The sequence below is a fragment of the Mastigoproctus giganteus genome, chromosome 6 (genome assembly GCF_048544385.1).
Source record: "Mastigoproctus giganteus isolate SK-2022 chromosome 6, ASM4854438v1, whole genome shotgun sequence".
Classification (NCBI taxonomy): domain Eukaryota; kingdom Metazoa; phylum Arthropoda; class Arachnida; order Uropygi; family Thelyphonidae; genus Mastigoproctus; species Mastigoproctus giganteus.
The window spans coordinates 127041313-127062631 of NC_143580.1; the positions used below are offsets into that span (position 1 = coordinate 127041313).

Genomic DNA, 21319 nt, shown 5'->3' on the forward strand with positions numbered 1-21319 from the left:
AGCCAGAGAATGAAATATTGAAGTTCGATGTTGTTGATAATGTGGACAGTCAATCAAAATATGTTTGACTGCTAGATGCTCAGAGCACTGTGAACAACGAGGAGGATCATCGCCTGTGAGTAGATGGAGGTGAGTCAGATGAGTATGTCCTATTCTAAACCGAGCGAGTACCACTTCTTCTCGCTGAACTGTCTGAATGCATGAGTGCCAAAATTTTGGGTCCTGTTTTAACTGGAACAGTTTATTTGTTTATGCCATAGCTCTGTCCATTGTGCATGAAATGTTGTTTGAATTATAATATTATAATCAGAAACTGGAATAAAGGCAGAGGTTAAGTCTACTGTTGATGGATTTTTAGCCGAAATATCAGCCAACTCGTTCCCTTTGATGACTGAATGTGCTGGAATCCAGCAAAAGTTCACTCGTTGCTGGCGATCTTCGATTTTCAACAGCAAATACTTGATTTGATTTAGTATAGGGTGATCCTTATAAGAGAAATTCTGCATTGCTCTAATTGAGCTGAGAGAGTCTGTGTAAATTAAATATTTTGCAGATGGGTGAAGAGTCGAATTTTCTAGAGCTAATTGAATTGCATATAATTCCGCTGAAAAGCTGCTGTACTCAGGTGGAAGAGAGGCTGATATGATAGCAGAGGGAAACACTGCTGCTGCTCCAACAGTTGAATGAGATTTGGAACCATCAGTATGTATCGGTAAGAAGTCAAAACAGTTTTGAATATGGCTAGCATGGAGTTGCTGCACATTCAGAGTTGGTAGACGATTCTTTCCCCATTGGAGAAAATAATTATCACAGGCAAAATAGTTATCACCATGGTGGGCAAGAATAATTCTTTCTGTGCTGCCTACTCTGGAGAGGAACATTCCAATTTTGTGCTATTTCAAGGAGCCGTAGGCCTGCTGGGCGTATTTTATTTGGTTTATTTCTATAGAGATTGTGAAATGATGGATTAAAGAGATATGGTTGGATGGGGTGCGAGAACAGTTTCGTATTCTGACTGCATATTTAAGTAGTAACATTTTTCTGCGGAGGTAAAGAGGAGGCTCATGGGCTTCAATATATAGACTACAGGTTGGTGATGTCCTATAAGCACCAAGAGCAATCCTCAGTGCATTGTGTTGTACAGGATCGAGCCAGCGTAATACACTCTTTCAAGCAGAATCATAAACTGGGGCACCGTAGTCTAACCGAGATCTAATCAGTGCTCTATATAAGAGCAGCAAAGTTGTACAATCTGCTCCCCAAGACTGGGCAGATAGAGCTCTAAGCATGTTCAGCTTTTTCAGACAGGTAGTACGTATTACTTTAATGTGCTCAAGGAAATTTAACTTGCTGTCTAATATTAATCCCAAGAATCTAATATTGTTGGTAATCGGGATGCTGGAATTTGATATCCAGAGTTCAGGGTCTATATATAATTTGCGTTGGTTACAAAAGTGGATAGCAACTGTTTTCTGATGGGAAAGCCGATATCCATTGAACTCAGCCCATTTTTGAATTTTATTGAGGGACATTTGCAATTGCCGTTCTATAGATCTCATGTTCTGAGAGTGGCAAGAAATGGAGAGATCGTCAGCATAAAGATAGGCTTCTACAGTATTTGGAAGTTCTTTGGAAATGGAATCAATTCTAAGGGCAAATAGGGTTGTGCTCAAAACCGACCCCTGTGATACTCCTTCTTCCTGCAAGAATGTAGAAGAAAGGGAGTTTTTGTATCAAACCTGGAAAGAGCGGATCTGGAGGAAGTTCCTAATGAATATAGACAGGTTGCCTCGTAGACCAAGATTATGTAGGTCACCGAGAATGCCATACTGCCAGGTAGTATCGAATGCCTTTTCTATATCAATGGAGACCATGACAAGGTGTTCATTTTTCACAAAGGCATTGCGAATTTCAGATTCGGCCTTGATCATCAGATCTAGAGAGGACCTATTTTTGCAAAAGCCATGTTGACAATTACTCAATAGTTGTTCAGTTTCAATGATCCAGCTGAGTCGACTGTGGATCATTTTTTCAAGAATTTTACCAAGGCAACTTGACAGAGAGATTGGCCTGTAACTATTAGGACTGGAAGGATCTTTTCCAGGTTTTAAAAAGGGCAAAACTGTAGCATGGTGCCAAGATGTTGGATAAATATTTTCCAGGAAGATCCGGTTAAAGAAAACTAGCAGCATTTGTAAGTTTTGCTCATCGAGATGCTGCAGCATGACATAATATATGCCATCTGGCCCAGCTGCACTGTTTCTCGTTGTTTTTATGGCTTGTAAAAGTTCACAATATTCAAGGGGCTGATTATACGGAAGTGATAGTGAGGTTCTAAAGTTAATGGGCCTCTGTTCGGTGGAGGTCTTAATTTTTTGGAATTTCGGAGTGTAATTTGATACAGCAGAGACTTCGGCAAAGGTTTTAACCCAAGGCATTCACTATATCTAGAGGACCAGAGAGTTCTTGTCCATTGTATGAAAGAATTGGGGAAGGGATGATTGGAAACTTCCCAGAAAGCTGTCTAATTTTCTTCCATATTAATCTGGAGTCAGTATTTCTGTTGATAGTACATGCAAACTGAGTCCAAGAATCTTTCTTGGCTTGCCTGTGAATGAACCGCGCTTTTGCCCTTAGCTTCTTGTAGCTAATTAAATTAGCTGTTGTCGAAAATCGACGGAAAAAATTGAATGCTTTATTTTTTTCCTTCTTTGCTTTCGTGCACTCTTCGTTCCACCAGTAGTTGAAGTGCCGTCGGGTTGGGGGGTTTGATAATGGAATTGAGTATTTTGCTGCAACTAAAAGACAGGATGTGATATAATCGGTTACTTTATCTATAGGTTGTAGCTGAATAGTTTCTTTTTCCAGAATGATTGCTGATTGAAATTTGGCCCATTTGGCTTTAGAAAATTTCCATTTTCTGCAAGGTTGGTCTAATGGTAGTTGTGTAGTGAGCAGGTTACAGACAATTGGAAAATGGTCACTTCCCATTGGATCATCCATAGCAGACCACTGAATGACTGGAAACAGTATCGGAGAACAAATCGAGAGGTCAATTGCAGAGGTCTGTCCAGTAGGTAACTGTATATGGGTGTGTGTACCAGTATTAAGAATGGTAAGGTTTTGTTTATCTAGTAGAGTTTCAATCAGTCGGCCCTGTCTATCTAATTTAGAGGATCCCCATAAAGGGTGGTGGCCATTGAAATCCCCTAGCAAGCAGACTGGTGAGGGTAGCTGTACTAAAAGTTCTTCAATATCTTTGAAAGAGTAGGTATTGTTTGGTGGGAGATAGACTGAGACTAGCGTAAATGCAATCTCAGCAATCAGACACACAGCAACGGCTTCAATTTTGGTTTGAAGAATGATTTGACTAGCAGGGATCTTTGAGTTAATCAAAATAGCTACACCACCACGAGCAGATTCAGATGTATTCCGATCTCTTCGGTAGACTGAGTAGTTATTTATAGAAACAGAAATTTTAGCAGTTAAATAGGTTTCCTGCAGACAGAAACCCACTGGAGAGTAGCGTCTAATTAAGTACTGAATGTCATCAATGTTGCCTCTAAAGCCTCTACAATTCCACTGTAAAATATAAGGCATTATTTGAGTTTAGAAGAAGCTGTACCTGACATGGCTGTCTTGTGGCGTTCTGGCTTTGGTTTATTTGTCTTTGGAAAGGTGGGGCGACCTGTGTCCATATCTTCTTCTTCAGCAAATATTTCAAGAATCGGATCTTCCTGTTTAGATGGGTACTCTTGATCCATTGATGTTTCCTGAATACTCTGTTTTGAAGTTGAACTGGGATTATTTGGTGTAGTAGCAATCATTGACGAATGAGGAGATTTGGCTGGAATCGTAAGAGGCGTATTACTTGCTTGATTTGAGTGCTTCTGGATATTGGACTGTTGCTGAGAAAGAACAGCTCGAGCCCAGTCGGAGATTGATATGTTGGATGGAACAGTAACATCAGTTTGCGTGGCTATTGTTTGATATTTTTTTGCAATACTGGCATAGCTACGGTTAGATATACTGGGTGCAATTAATTTTCTTGCTTCCTGATAAGTAACTTTGTTTTCGACTTTATATTTTACAATTTTTTTCTCCATTTTTAACTTCTCACATATTTTAGAGTAAGCAGGATGGTTACCCTTGCAATTAGGACAAGTCATTTCTTTTGCCGAACAGTCGTTTTGACTGTGATCAGAAGATCCACAGTTGGGACAAGCTGGGTTCCCTCTGCATGCCGTCTGAGAACGGCCATACTTTTGGCATTTGTAGCATCTCAACGGATTAGGAATACAAGGACGAATGCAACAGAGTAGATATCCTGCTTTTACTGTTGAGGGTAGATTTGGACTGTTAAAGGTGAGAATGATACTTCTGGTGGGTGTGAGTATATTGTCCCTTTTAGTCATGATTCTTTTGACAGCAATTACATTTTGTTCATTTAGCTCTTCTTTAATTTCTTCTTCTGTCACATTCAAAAGGTCCCAACTAGATATAACACCCTTAGATGTATTTAGGGTTGCATGGGCAGTTACCTTTACTGGAATTTTTGCAAAGTTTGTCACTTTCAGGAGTTTTTCAGAATGACTGCAGTTGACAGTTTCTACTAGTAAGTCCCCCGATTGCAATCTCTTAACCATCTTGGGAGACCCTGCAATACTTTCCAAGTGTTTTTGGATAAGAAAGGGGGATAGCTTACTAAGAGGCTGTTCTGATAATGAATGCATTATTAAAAATGCAGGAAACTCGGTCGCAAAGGAAATGGTTTTTAACCTCTTTGCTTGCGAAGAGTCATGTTCGTGCTCTGTGTTTAGCCGACTGCTTGTCAGTTCTAAACAAGGAAACATATTTTGTTCCATCTTGGCTCCTTTTAGCCCCTGGCAGATGAACTTTTCTGCCAGGGTTATCGGCCCCGCCATGGGGAGGCAGGAGCAGTGCCTGGAGTGACCAAGCGAAATTAGTAGGAGTTAGTCTATTAGATATGAAAAATAAAGAAAGGTTACTTTCTTTCCTTGCTCTCTACCAGTACTTTTGATACAAGAGCTTTTGATACAAGTTGAAAAGAGAGGAAGTCAAAGAGCTCCAAGTGATTAGTGGAGTTGGGAGAACGATAGAGACAACAGATGAATTTGACACAATGAGGTAGAGAGATTTTAAGCCAGAGAAGATCAAAGAGAGGAGATTCCAAATTGCCAAGTCTCTGACAGGGAATATCAGAACAGACATATGCACAAATACCACTTTTGAGGCAAAAGGAAATCACACAGCAAACATATGTTAAGGGAAAGGCTTGTCTGACAAATTTGATAGGATATTATGATGTGGTTACAAAGGAACTGGATGCAAAAAATAATTTTGATATCATATATTTTGGATTTCAGGAAAGCTTCTGACACTGTTGCACATGGCAGACTACTGTACAAATTGGAGCAGAATGGTATTAAGGGTAATTTGCTACAATGGATAAAAGGTTGGATCAGTGATAGAAGACAGAGGGTGGTAATCAATGAGTGCTGCTCTTCGTGGACTAATGTTATTAGTGGAGTCCCATAGGGTTCGGTGTTGGGTCCACTGTTGTTTGTATATTTATCAATGATATTGATGAAGGTATATCAGGCTAAATGTCAAAGTTTGCAGATGATACAAAGGTTGGCAGGGTTGTTAATGGCAATAATGGCAGTGTGCTGCTGCAACAGGATCTAGAAAATTTGGGCAGATGGGCTAAGCAGTGGCAACTGAAGTTTAACCTTGACAAATGCAAAGTACTGCAAATGGGTAGAAGTAACCCCATAGAAATGTACCAACTGTGTGGTATTACACTTAAGGTGGTAGAAAATGAAAGACCTGGGAGTAATTGTGCAGTCAGATATGAAGTTTTCTGAGCAATGCAGACAGGTTGCCAGGGCAGGTCATGGGGTTTTGTAGATTTGCTCAAGGATGTAGATTTGCTTGAGCGTGTACAGAGAAGGGCAACAAGATTGGTGAGGGGAATGAAGGGATCCTCTTACCAAGAGAGGCTTGAGTTCTGCAAATTGCAGTGGCTGGAGACTAGGCACCTGTGCGGTGATCTGATTGAGGTATATAAGGCCTTGAATGGGTTGAGCACGCTGAATTCTGATGGGATCCTCATTTGTTCAGATTACGAGCCTAAGGCGGGCATAAATTCAAATTAAGAAAAGACAGATGTAGAATAGATGTGCAGAAATTTGCCTGTAGCCAGAGGGTGGTTAATTGCTGGAACAAACTTCCATCAGTCGTTGTGGAAGTTGATTGATTAAATAAATTTAAGAGGAACTGGACAGGCATTTGGAGAGAATGGTGCGATTTTTTTTTTTTTTTTTTTGGTGATGCTCCATAAGCTCATAACACACTTTCTTGCATCACATGCCACCACTACTACTACAGCGAATAATTTGGGCATCTGAGATATGCAGTAGCTGAATCAACTGATAACTGAGTTTCTGTCAGAAAAAGTACATGGGATTTGGCAGACTGCAAGTGGAAATAGACATTGTTGAGATTAGAATTGAGCCCACATATATTTGTGAAATGAATTAGGAAGTGCTTGGGAAGTTTAGATATTTTCACAGATAAGCTTCCTCTATTAGTTTGACAATTCGTGGTGTATTCAATAGTAAGAAAAAGTGGGTGGGACATGCTGTATGAAGTAATGAAATTTTTGGATATGGCATACATATGGTAAGCATATACCCAGATACTTGACATGATTTGGCCTCAACAATGCTCCCCGCATACACACTACTCAGACTCCCTCCAGTCACTATCTGGCAGAATAGAGGTAGCAAGATTATACACTAGCAGATCCAGAAGCCTCCTACAGAGTCACCAATAGGTTCGGTCAGGTGTATTAACTAGCGGCTGGCCTGCGAATACCGTTTTAGAGCTGTACCCTTGAAATGTAAGGAATAATGGATCTCACCACAATGTTCATCATAACCTCAAAAGTCATCAATCATACTGCATGATGGAAGAGATAGGGAAGAGTTTACTGGAACTTAGCTCTAGAGACTAAACATGGGTTCCACCACTTCAAGCCTCCAATAATTGCACCGGTTGATGAGTCATCGACCACCAAGTACTGCCTGGTAACATAGAGGGACAGCATTTCTCCATGTGGTGTGGGCGCCACACCTCGACCCCTGCTTACGTTGGTTCACACCTGGGTGGTCACCCACCATGTACTTGTGCATGGAGGTTATACCCAGGATTACTAACAGTCCCATCATCGTGAAGGTGTGAGCAGAGGATTGGGCTGCCACAGACCATCCAAGACTTGCCGAAATTGAGTCCACTTGACTTGAGTGTCACCCGAATATCAGTTCCATCAGCGTTTTAGACTCCCAGGTACAAGTACAGCTTGTCTGGCATATCTAAGAGAATGTCTGTGACAACCTTAAGGACCAAAAGAGAAAAGTGCTAATAAATGTGCTAAGGCTGTTCAAGAGAAGAATGTTGTATATCACAATTGGCTTGTTTCCAATTCTTCACTTTCATTTTCTAACTACACCAGACCTCGTAACAATTGTAAAGCAGTTATTAATCAGTCCAAACTAGATTTTGAACAGGGTAAGAGTAGAAAACTTGCTTCTTGCCATAATGGTAGCTGAGCATTCTAGCCTATTGCAAAACTATTAGCCACAAATTTTGCCCATCTCTCCTCCCACCTCTGTCAAAACCAGATGGTTCTATTGTCACGTCTGCCAAGGATAAAGCTGACCTAGTAGCATCCCATGTATTAGTGATCTTGGTAAAACATCTCCCACCATTCCCAGCATGCTCCATTCAATGCCTCCTGAGGTTTTCCGTCCAAAGGAGGTCAGAAAGATTTTGACGAACCTTGATGCTAATAAAGCTCCAGGCCCTGATGTATTTCTCCACTTGTTCTCAAAACCTGTGCACCTGAACTTACTCCTGTTCTTTGCCGCCTTTTTTCACTTTCTTATTCCAAAGGTGTTTTTCTTTCTGCTTGGAAATTTGCTCATATCCAGCCAGTTCCTAAAAAGGGTGACAAATCCCACCCATCCAATTGTCATCCCACTGCAATTGCTTCTACTCTTTCTAAATTAATGGAGAAATCAATTAACCGCAAACTCAAACTATCAAGAAATCTTCGGGCTGATCAACGATTGCCAGTATGGATTCTGTCAGTGTTGATCCACTGGTGATATTCTGGCTTATGTTACCCATTTATGGACAAATTCAATTGAAAAGTTCGGTGAAACACAAGCAGTTGCTCTTGACATCTCAAAGGCTTTCGATCGTGTTTGGCATAAAGGTCTTCTAAACAAGATTCCATATTATGGTTTGCCAACTGTTTTTTGTAATTTTTTTTTTTTTATGTGAACCAGACAAGAGAGGTATTAGAACCTATAGTACTTAGTACCGTGCTTGGGTTAAAATTGGTTATCCGGTTCTCTCTCTGATCGCTCACTGAAGGTGATGGTAGATGGCTCTATCTTCTAACTTCTCCACTAATGCTGGTGTCCCCCAAGGTTCTTTCCCACATTCTTTTCCTCTTGTACATTAATAACCCTCTTCAGTTGACTGAAAAATCTATCCATAGTTTTGCTGATGATAGCACATTGCATTCCACTTTTCATTTTGAGAAACCTTGCCCTGCTCTATCAGCTTCAACACTCTCTCTCAAATATCTGCTACCAATTCCTTAAATGCAGATCTCCAGGTAATTCTCCAGTGGGGCAAATACAACTTAGTTGATTCAATCCTTCTAAAATTGATTCCTATCTTATAACTTGAAAAAAGGATTCTTCTGCTCCTATGCTTATCTTTGGTGACACTCCGATTTCTAGGCAAGATGATATCTCTTTTCGGGATTACCCTGACTTCTAATCTCTCTTTACACATTTACAAGTATTGCTTCATCTTCATCTAAAAACCTTTCGCTCTCAGCATTATTTTTTTTTTCCAAACTGCTATTCACTCTGGTCAAATTGAAAATCCACCTTAACACGGAATATTGCTCCCATATCTGGGGCAGTGCCCCCCAAAACCGCTCTCAGGCTCCTAGATTTCATTCAGAAGAGGGCAGTTAGGTTAATTAATGACCATCTCTAACATTCTCTCCACTCTGTCTCAGACATTGTTTCTGCAGCATGCCTTTTCTACAGATACCTCCATGGGCAATGTTCTCCTGAATTGGCTTCTATAATTCCCACTCTCTCTTTAAAAACAGGTCTGAAAACATGTCGCCAGCAGCCAACATCCATTTACTGTCCAACTTCAGACTCACAGAAACAACTTTTCATCTTCCTTGTTTATTCATTCTACTGCCATTTTCTGGAACAATCTTCCTTCATACGTATTTCTTGAAAATTAGTCTACAGAAGTTCAAGTCTAATGTGAACAAATATCTTCTTTCATCTTCTGAATCTATAACCCATGAAAGGTAATACATACTATAGGGTCTAATTCCTCTTGGTTTGTTGTTTTCATAAAAAAAAAATTAGATGAGATTAGCTGTGGTGGGATAATTACGGAATATCCCCTAAGCTCTGTTTAATGGCATTTTTTGATGCTGTGTTTTTTTTTTTTTTTTTTTTTTTTTTGTGAATTCTGGATTCAGCCGGGTTTAGGAAATGGTGAAAACTGGGTGAATGTTTTTGGGACTGCAATCACACATGTGGAAAATACTTTCTGTGATGTACCTTGTTTGTTTGTTATTTGGTTTTTAGCAGCATTAGCAACTAAGGCTATATATTGCTCCGGGAATATGCGGTGGTCATTCCCTGACCTTTCCGGATCCTCCGTATTTGGTGGTGATGGGCTTGAACCCCGGTGGCATTGGGTTCCATGTATAAGAAATAATAATTCAGTACATCCAGTATAAGCAGTTAATTAGTTACTGCTCATACTGGATGTACTGAATTATTATTTCTTATATCTGTATTGTCTAATCAAGAAGCGTGTGCTACGCACTGCTGCTCCTTCCCACCTGGCTACGGAGGCACCTGTGACGTACCTGACTGCATCATTGATAGGCTGCTGACTGATTGTAGTGATGTCAAAATTTACCATATGTTGAAAGGCCTTCCGGTCAGCTTAATAAATCTTCTGCCACATTACCTTAAAGGAAGAAAGTCTCCCACTATCTAAATATTTCACAGAGAAGTGATCACTTTTAAATGTGATTTTCCTCTGCCTCCCAGGTAAGTGAAGTGAAGGCAGATATAAAGATGAAGGGCAGAAAACATACAGGTAGGTGAGGAAGGAATTCGTTCCCACATTTAGAAGCGAGAGGTCAGTGTCAATGATCGTATGTTCTGTGTCTCTTTCCCTTCCATTGATATCAGCACTACTCCCGCATGGTATTATGTCCATTAAAATCAACGAGAAGTAAGAAAGGAGGCAAATGCACAAAAAAAAGATCAAGGTCTTTCTGGTTAGTCCCAGATGGCAAATAAATAGAATAGAATGTTCCTTTTATTTGGGGTTAATAAAAACTCCACTGTAAGGCAAATTGCAACAGCCTCTATGCTGCTTTAAAGTTACAAAGGGTGAAAATGGAGTCTGGTGGCCTACAAAAATAGCAACTCCTCCATGAACATGTCCATCCACAATTCTATCCTTACAAATAATAGTAATGTTATGCAAGGTGTGTTCATCCTTTGCCTTTAGAATAAGTCTCCTGTAAGCAAAGGCTGGTTGACGGTTTTGTAGAACTATCTTGATGTCATGAATTTCCTCAGAATCCATGACAATTCCACTGTAGGAATTTAGCCACTACTTGAGCATGGTGGATACATAAGTCTGCTTCCAAAGGGGTGAGGGCTTACGTTTTTCATTCTTAAATTTATTTTTTATTTATTATTTTTTTTTGGAAAAGTAAGGGTACTGTCCTGTGTTTATTTATTTCTACCTCCCTAAAGAGTTCCAAGACTGCTTTGTCAGCTACCTCCTTAGTTTTGACTTCCATGTTTTCTTCTACTACTATTGGTGGTTTTGTTTTCTCTGTGGTAACTTTCCCGCTTGATATTTGTAATGCTGGAGCACAAGAAGGTACTGATATGGGAGTGCTGGCTGTGAGTTTTCTGTGAAGATTTTTCTGAGCTCTATAAATAGTGAGTAATTGGCATAAGTGACTGTCTTTTAAGTTTTTTTGACAGCCTTTTCAGCATACTACTTTGCTTTGTTGTCATTTACTGATTTAAATGCTTTTCTGGCTTCCTGGTATGAAATGTTGAGTGCTACCTTAACCTGTTGTATTTCTTTTTCTTTCTTCTACCTCTCGCATGCTCGGGAATATGCAGGGTGCTCTCTTTGGCAATTAATACAGGTAGGCCTTGCAGCTTTAAGTGATGCAATTTAACAGTCCTTTGAGCCACATCAAGTGCATGCAAGAGTACCACAACACGCCATTTGCAAAAATCCATATTTCTGGCACCTGAAGCATCTTAATGATTTTGAATATATGGAGAGCTGCAGTTCAAATAACCAGCTTTGATGGCTTTAAGAGATAGTAAAGAAGAGGTTTCAAGCCAGGACTAGATTTCCGTCCCTATGTACAAACATTCACTTTGCAGCTGTCATCCCTTGAGATTTTAGTTCTGAACAGACATTCTCTTCAGATCCCCTTTAGAGATCATGTCCCTGAATGAGTTCAGTGTCTTGTGGGGTGTTACAGTAATTCACATAACCTCAATGATTTCACACTGACTTCTGTTTCCCAAATTAAGTTGGTTACTTAATTACTAAAGAGAAAATACCACGAAATCTAAAAATGTTTCATGCCATTTGCAATTACAAATAAGCTTGAAGAACTACAAAAACAGGACTATCAAGACTTCTACAGCTTTACTTGAAAAAGTGAGGAAATTAATTACTTTGAAGGGAATTTTTTAGTAGGCCTTAAGTACACTCGTTTTTTTTCTTTTTTAAAAAAATTAACACTAAATCACATAAATGCAGAAAATTCCAGCTGCAGTTAAGGAGGCTGAAAAGAAAACAGATCAAATATATCATGAGAATGCAAAATTATTAATGAATTAGATGATCACATAGGCTTTTAAAGTAAATTAGTTTCTTTTTAAGTAGAATTTTTTTTCTAATTCATTATTGTATAAGAAGATTACCTTTGAGACACTTGTATGAAATTGAGCCATCTCTGATCCCAAAAGTGAGCCAAATTTACCCAATACCTCTTTGTGCCAGGAATCATATTTCAGAGATACTTTTGATTGAACCTAAAAATTTTTTAAAAAAATTAATAAAATTAGAGTGATAAAATATATAAGCAACTGAGAAAAAAGTATTTATTAAAGAAATCACATACCTTTGCATAATCAATAATGATAGGGCCAATTTCCTTTCGAACTTCTGTGGTATCAAAAGTAGTTCTTGATTTTCTGAAATGCAAATATTGTATTATTTTATTTAAAAAATTATATTACTTGACTGTCCAGTGGTTCAGTTCAAAAAGCAAGTGCAATTGCATGATACTTTTACTTCACTAATTTTTTTTTTTTTAATTTAATTAAGAATAACATTTATTTTAATCATATCATATCAAAGTGGGGAAAAATTATTTTCCGACTAAAAGCCAAATCTCAGGGTAGACAATGGAGTGGGGTGGAGTGGGGGGTAACTATGAAAAATTATCACACATTACAGTATTTTTTGATGTGCATGGTATATAAAGAATTTTTTAAGGCTAAATGTTTCATTAAAAAATAATTTGTAATTAAGATCAAAAGTGACTTTCATACTAAATTTCACATTGATGTAATTCTAAAAGATATTTAAATTTCATTATTTTTGGTGTTTGAATTATACCAAGCATGTTAGCTAGATGGCTCAATTTAAAAATCTCATAATTCAGTTTCTTGTACACATAGCAGGCTCAAATAAGTCGTAAGAGTAAGTTCAAAAAGTTAAAAAATAATAATAAAAATAAAAAATAGGAAAGTCTTCCTTCTTTTTGAATTGGCAGTCATCTTTGTGTTAGATCTGTCAAGAGTACCCATTAAAAATATATGTAAAGAAATGTTAGTATGTTTCAGTATGTTATCCAAATACTGGTTTTCTGCAATTTCAACTGTTCTGAAATTTACTCAAAGAAATTAATGCATCAAATATTTTGTGTGTAAGATTACTTCTTCACTTGCAATTTTTTAGGCGCTTCACAATTTCTAGCAACAATACACCATACATATGATAACCAGTAAGTTATCCAGTTCAGGGATAGAGAATCGTTTTCTGAAAAGTACAAATGTTTAAGAAAATAGATTCATTACTCAAAAGTGAAGTAAGTGAAAATGGGACTTTCTTTATGGCTGGAGTGAGGAGGTTCTAGCATTCTATAGTATATTTTGTACATTGTAAGAATATGTCACTATAAGCACTATAATTTACTTTCAGTAAATTACAGTGATGACAAGAGGAGAATGTTCTACTGTTAAAAGCTAAGCATGGGTGATATTTCTATGACCTATTGACAGTGAAGTTAATACTACCTCTTGTTGCCAATTTGATCTGAAGCTTGAAGGTCAATTGTTCAAAGATTGACTTAATACTCCAAAGCTTGTCATTATGTTGATTTTGCCAAATAATTTGCTCTTAAAGACTGAATATTTTTTTTCTGGATTATTGGTGTATAAGCCTTAAGGTGGAACCTTCCACCAATTAGTGGGTGTTGAAAAAGCCAATTACTCAACACTATCGGCTAGTTCTTTGCCTCTGATTACCATATTTTCTGGAAGCAGATAAAAATATCAGTTTAATTAGATGATTACTTCTTTCAAGACTGGGTGGGTTGTATTTGTAGCAGTTTTTAGTATTTGTAGCGCACCTAAGAAGTCTGGGAAAATTTCATTCTTTTGCAACTCACAGGACTCAATATTCTTCAGGACCACCTCAACTGCTATTAGTTCAGGAAATAAACTGAACTTCTATGTTCAGAAAAAATTATGTTCACAACACTGCAGATATTCTTACAGGATGTTATCCTTTGACCCATCCTAAATATTGTTGGAGAACTCATCTACTACAATGGTGGTACAGTTTCAGGAATTTTTATTCAAAAGTAAGGTGGAACTGCACTCCAAAAGCAAGGAAAAAAGTGCAGTACTATTTGCAAATACTATTCCAGAACACACACACACACACACACACACACACACACACACACACACACACACACACACACACACACACACACACACACACACACACACACACACACACTAAAAGAAAGTGCATCGCCCTTTAAAATTGTAATTGTCACATGAATAACATAAATGTATGGCAATATTTCTTACAGATTGCATCAGATAAGATTTACATGGCATTTACGTGATGACTTAATATGGCATCAGCTGTTACTTTCAGCTATATAAACACGCTCTGCAAGAGTTGCAGTTATTCCTTGTTTTTTCAGGATGGCAAGTTACGTGCAATTGACGCCACAAAAAAAGAGTGCTATTGTTGCTTTACACGAGGAAGGATGTCCTTCCCGCCACAATGCATATAGAGTGTCTTGTAATCAGTCGACAGTAAGTAAACGACTCTATGCCAAAACAGGATCGCGTTTTGAAGCACATATGCCTTAAAAACCGTAAAGCTTCTTCGTCTGAGCTGAAAAGAGAATGAGAAGAACATACAGGAATGGTAGCAAGTGGTAACAGTCAGACGACGCCTCTTTAAAAATGGACTTGTACCCCTTCGTCCTAAGAAGAAGCCCCTCCTCACACGAAAAATGAAAAAGGCTCGATTAATTTGGTGCAAGGAGAAAGTCAAATGGACCCACGAGCAGTGGAAGTCAGTTATTTTCTCGGATGAGAATAAATTCTACCTGCATGGCTCTGATGTGAGACAAACGATTAACCATAGACGTGATGAAGAATACCATCCAGACTGTAGGGAGTCCACAGTGAAATTCCCTAACAGCCAAATGATATGGGGTATCACATTCCATTTTGTATCGCAGAGTAGGTCACCTGCAGTTTATAAAAAGGTTCCGTAAATACCAATGGATACCTAACTATATTGGAAGGCAAATTGCTGCCAACCATTAGAGACCATACGAACCTGCCAAATAACTGCATCTTTCAAGATGCCTCTGCTCCTTGTCTTCGGGCAAAAAGTATAAGTAGGTATTTCTGTAGTTACTTTAGTTTCATTTCTGCATTAGAAGTTCAACAGTAATGTGATTACGTTTGCTACAGGTGAAAAAAATGGTTGGAAGAACGGACGGTACATTACAACTTTTAGCTGGGCAGAAAACAGCCCAGACCTGAATCCTATAGGGAACTGTTGGCATCATGTGGAATCTGCAGTTGCCAGAAAGAAACCAAAGAGCCTTTGTGAACTTCAGGATGCATTAATTCTTGTTTGGAACCACAAACAATCTGTTGATTATCTTCAGAAATTGATCTTGTTGATGCCTCGACAGTGTGCTGCTCCTGTCATCAGGGCCAGAGACGCTTCAATAAATATTAGATTGCACCTGGTGAACTTTTCATTTTGATTTCCATTTAAAATGATAAACTGAAGCAAATTGAGGCTTCTGATAACATTTCAGTAAAGGTGGGTGGAGTTGGGTTTCTGGTCCATAAAGATTAAAAACAACATTTTGGAATTCAAAAGCACATCACCAAGGGTGTCAAGGCTAATACTCAAGATTTCTAAGAGATACAAGCTAAAGGTTATAATGATTTATGCACCAACATCGAGCCACGATGATGAAGAGGTTGAAGAAATGTACATCAAAATTGAGTCTTCTAGATGAGCAGAAAACCCACAACACTATTATTATGGAGGATTTCAATGCTAAGGTTGGAAAAACACAAAATAGTGCAGAAAGGGGAACTACAGGAAATTTTGGAATTGGTGAAAGAAATGAAAGAGGTGAAAGACTTGTGGAATTTGCAGAATCTCAAGGACTGCAGGTAATGAAGACTTTTTTCAAGAAAAGGGTGAACAGAAAGTGGACATGGAAGAGTCCAAATGGATTAACAACTAATGAAATCGACTTCATCCTCACTAACAGAAGATATATAGTGAATGATGTTACCACCCTGAATAAGGTAAATGTTGGAAGTGATCACATAATGGTAAGATGTACTTGATGTAGATGTAGGAAAGGAAAAAACTGACTCGAGTAAATAATACAAAGGTCTTTGAGATAATAGAAGAGGAGAAAAAGCAGTATGTACTGGAACTTAAGAACAAGTTTGAGCTTCTGCAGACTGCTCAGCACCTAGATATCGACGAGGAATATTACAATTTTCTGAAAGTGATAAAGCCCAAGAAACTCATAGGGAAAAAGAAATCCAAAGAAGAAAAAATTAGTCAAGAAACACTTGTCGTGATGAACCGAAGATGACAAATGAAGAGTAAGAAAAATACTGAAAGGGAGAAAATTGAATATATTGAGTTATGCAATGCCATTAGAAAGAGACTCAGAGAGGACATAAGAAAATTTAACACAAGAAAAGTAAAACAAGCATTAAAGGAAAACAAAGGATTTAAATCAGCAGCCATGTGCAGTAATACAGAAAGACAAATGATACTGAAACTGAAAAATAGCAATGGTGTACTTATAAACAGCAGAGAGGGCATAATTCAAATAGCAGAAGACTACTATAGAGAATTGTACAAGGAGCGAGGGAATGATGCCAGCAGTGAGGAAGATGGATTGCAAAGTAACAACACATACGACATACCCGATATTCTTCCTGATGAGGTAGAACATGCATTGAAGAAAATGAAGAATCAAAGCCCCAGGGGAAGATGAAGTTACTGTAGAGTTGTTAAAATTGAGAGGAAGAGACATAACACAAAAACTGGCATTCGAAATGCCATGAATTTCCAATCAGAAATTGGAAATTATAGACCGATTAGCTTGTTATTCCACATCTACAAGTTGTTCACAAGGGTCATTACTAACAGATTAGAAAGTAATAATTGATGAGAATCAACCGAAAGAGAAAGCTGGCTTTAGGACAGGATTCTCAACTATGATCACCTTCACGTAATATCACAGCTAATGGAGAAAGCAAATGAATATAAAACACCATTATGCCTGGCATTTGTGGATTATGAAAAGGCATTGACTCCATACAGCATAAGGCAATGTTTTGGGAACTAGAAAGACAAAGCATAGATACCCCACATATTATGATTTTTAAGAAAATATATGAGAGTGCTACCTCCTTTATTAGACTAGACAAAGACAGTAGGAAATTTAAAATTGAGGAGTTCGACAAGGAGACACAATATCTCCTAAGCTGTTTACTGCTGCCCTTGAGCAAGCTTCCAGAAGATTAGACTGGTCGCAGAAAGGAGTCAATGTGAACGGACAGTACCTAAACCATTTACGATTTGCAGATGACATTGTGGTCATAAGCCACGATCCCAAAGAATCAGAGGAAAATCTTAATCAGTTATGCACAGTTAATAAGGATTTTGGACTTATGACTAAAACAAAAGTAATGATGAACAAGTGTGCCACAGAAAGGGAAATAATGATTGAAGGAGCAGTAATTGAAAAGGTGGAGTCATATACTTATCTGGGACAAGTTATTATCTGTAATAATGATAAATGGCTGGAAGTCAAGAAAAGAATAAATTTTGGATGGATAGCATTCAGGAAATATAGTCACATACTGAAGAGCAATATCCCAGTTTGTCCGAAACGTAAAATAATGAACCAATGTATACTCCCCACCATGACTTATGGAAGTGAAACTTGGGCACTCAGCAAAAGAATGGAAGAAAAGCTGAGAACTACACAGCGAAGAATGGAACGAATTATATTGGGAATCAGACTGTTAGATAAGAAGAGAAATACATGGATTAGGCAGCAAACTCAAGTAAATGACATTCTTATCAAAACTAAAGAATTAAAATGGTCTTGGGCAGGACACATAGCTCGAAGACATGATGACAGATGGACTAAAAAAAAAAATAACAGAATGGTACCCGAGAGGAGCTAGAAGAAATCCTGGAAGAAAAAGGCAGAGATGGATAGATGAAATTCATGAGTTTGTGGGTAGTAAATGGATGGCCAGTGCTCAAAACAGAAGGAACTAGAAAGTTGCTGGAGAGGCCTTCATCCTGCAGTAGACTGAAACTGGCTGATGATGATGATGATAACATTTCAGTCATAATTGTCGTGTTTACCAAAACTATTGTATAAAGGTTGCGTAAGCTCATTTTGAAATATTTTGAGAGCATCTGTCGTATATTACTTAGCTTTGCCTTAACTATTAATAAATATCTTTTGTTTATATATTTTTATTTGTGATGCTAGTCATTAACGTAACATACCATCGCGAAAAGGGTTAGAAATATGAAATTTCTAGGTGATGCACTTTCTTTGAATGCCAGTGTGTGTTATAATATAATAGTAATAGAGGATAGACACGTATAGCAAGGATATTCATAAAGGATTATAGACCTGGGGTAGTACTACTATATACTGATGAACCAAAACATTATGACCACCTACCTAATATGATATTGGTCCTCCACGTGCAGCCAAAACAGCTTGTACCCAGCGAGGCATGGATGCTACAATATTTCTAAATGTGTCTTGTGGTGTCTGGTTCCAACTCGTAACCAGCAGATCCTTTAACTCCTGTAAGTTTTGTGGTCGAGATGCCTCAGATCAGAGTTGCTGTTCCAATCCCGATGCGCTATTGGATTGATGTCTGGGGAATTTGGAGGCCAGGGCAATATCTGGAAGTCTTCCTCTCGTTCCGCGACCCAGTCTCGAACAATCCGGGCAGTGTGGCATGGTGCATTATCCTGCTGAAAGATGGCACCGCCAGAGGGGGAAGACCATCATGAAAGGGTGTACCTGGTGAGCAATGAAGTTTAGGTTGGTGGTAGACATCAGGGTGCCCACACATGGATGACTGACCCAGGGTATCCCAGCAGAACATCACCCAAAGCATGACACCACCGCAACCACCAGCTTGTTTCCATCCCACGATGCATCCAGGAGCCATCAGTTACCCAGATAAACGACACACATACCTGGCTCTCCACAGGTGCAACAGGAAACGTGATTCATCAGACCAGACAACCTTCTTCCAATCACTCAAGGTCCAGTTTCGATGCTCGCGTGCCCATTGTAGGCGCTGTCACCGGTGAACAGTGGTTAGCATGGGCACTCTGACTGGCCTGCAGCTACACAGCCCCATTTTCAGCAGGTTTCGATGTACTGTGTGTTGTGACACATTACTCACATCACGAGCATTCCAATTACTGGAGTTGTGCCACAGTCGACATGTATTATCCAGGAGAGCCGTTGCTCAACTTTCCCATCGGAAGAACAAGAGTAACACTGAATGGCACAAGAGTAGCACATGGAATTCAATTAATTCTTAATTGAATTAATCGACCTATATTAAATCATGCACATATAATGCCGAATTGTCCTATGCACAATGGCATTAACATTGCATATATGACAAAAACTATATAATATACAATTCTATCATTATAAACTTTAAACATTACATATACACTATATATATATATATACACACATATATATATACACACATATATATATATACACATATATATATATACACATATATATATACACATATATATATACACATATATATATATACACATATATATATACACATATATATATATACACATATATATATACACATATATATATATACACATATATATATATACACATATATATATACACATATATATATATACACATATATATATACACATATATATATATACACATATATATATACACATATATATATACACATATATATATACACATATATATATATACACATATATATATACACATATATATATATACACATATATATATATACACATATATATATATACACATATATATATACACATATATATATATACACATATATATATACATACATATATATATACATACATATATATATACATACATATATATATACATACATATATATATACATACATATATACATACATACATACATACATACATACATACATACATATATACATACATACATATATACATACATATATATATACATACATATATATATACATACATATATATATACATACATATATATATACATACATATATATATACATACATATATATATACATACATATATATATACATACATATATATATACATACATATATATATACATACATATATATATACATACATATATATATACATACATATATATATACATACATATATATATACATACATATATATATACATACATATATATATACATACATATATATATACATACATATATATATACATACATATATATATACATACATATATATATACATACATATATATATACATACATATATACATACATACATATATATATACATACATATATATATACATACATATATACATACATACATATATACATACATATATATATATATACATATATATATACATACATATATATATACATACATATATATATACATACATATATATATACATACATATATATATATATACATATATATATATATACATATATATATATATACATATATATATACATACATATATATATACATACATATATATATACATACATATATATATACATACACACACAAAAGAAAATTTCACACAGAAAATACATACTTAATTTCAACTAAGGTATTCATCCAACGACTAATGTCATCTCCAAGTTTTGAGTATAACATGTCGGGCTGAAGATCCCATAAAGTTTGATACCGTAACCATTCTGCCACATAGTCTTGCATCTGCTTAATCTTGCTCTCGATTGCAGAATACGAAGCTTCCAGTACAGCAGCACCATCCGGCATTTTTGTGAGAAGATTACGATATGCCTGTGATGTTGGCCGATCAAGGCCAACCTTTTAAAATAAAAAAAGGTATCAAATTAAGAGGTAGCTTATTTAAATCTCATTCTTTTGAATTATACATTATGTTATTTTTTAACAAAGTATAATACTCTTGAACTGCAAGTATCACTTTGAAATTATATACAGTAAAACCTCCACATAGTAGATATTAATAGGATGACAAAAACTATCCCTCTATATAGAAGTGTCTGCTTTAAAATGGGTACTTATTAGGGAAAGTCGATGATGATGATGCTATCAACAATTTATTAAACATGTTGTAGAGTACTAATTAATATAAAATTATTTTTTATGTACTGTTTTGTCTTGAAAAATCAGTGCATACAACAATTAAAAAATTTATGACTTTTTGAAAAATAGTATAATCTTTTATTGTGTTTCTGCTT

The 21319-nt window shown here is 37.0% G+C and overlaps 1 protein-coding gene across 2 annotated transcripts in view; it reads right to left on the reverse strand.

The window, feature by feature from the left end:
* The window catches only part of Dhc64C (dynein heavy chain, cytoplasmic), a 1460071-nt gene that overhangs the window by 1168968 nt on the left and 269784 nt on the right, over positions 1-21319 (reverse strand). For both annotated transcript variants that reach the window (XM_090376486.1, XM_090376487.1), the window contains exons 19-21: positions 20689-20924; positions 12317-12389; positions 12117-12227 (exon numbers count right to left, since the gene is read on the reverse strand). In XM_090376486.1, the coding sequence (XP_090232612.1) occupies positions 12117-12227; positions 12317-12389; positions 20689-20924 (420 nt within the window). The remainder of the gene's footprint in view (positions 1-12116; positions 12228-12316; positions 12390-20688; positions 20925-21319) is intronic.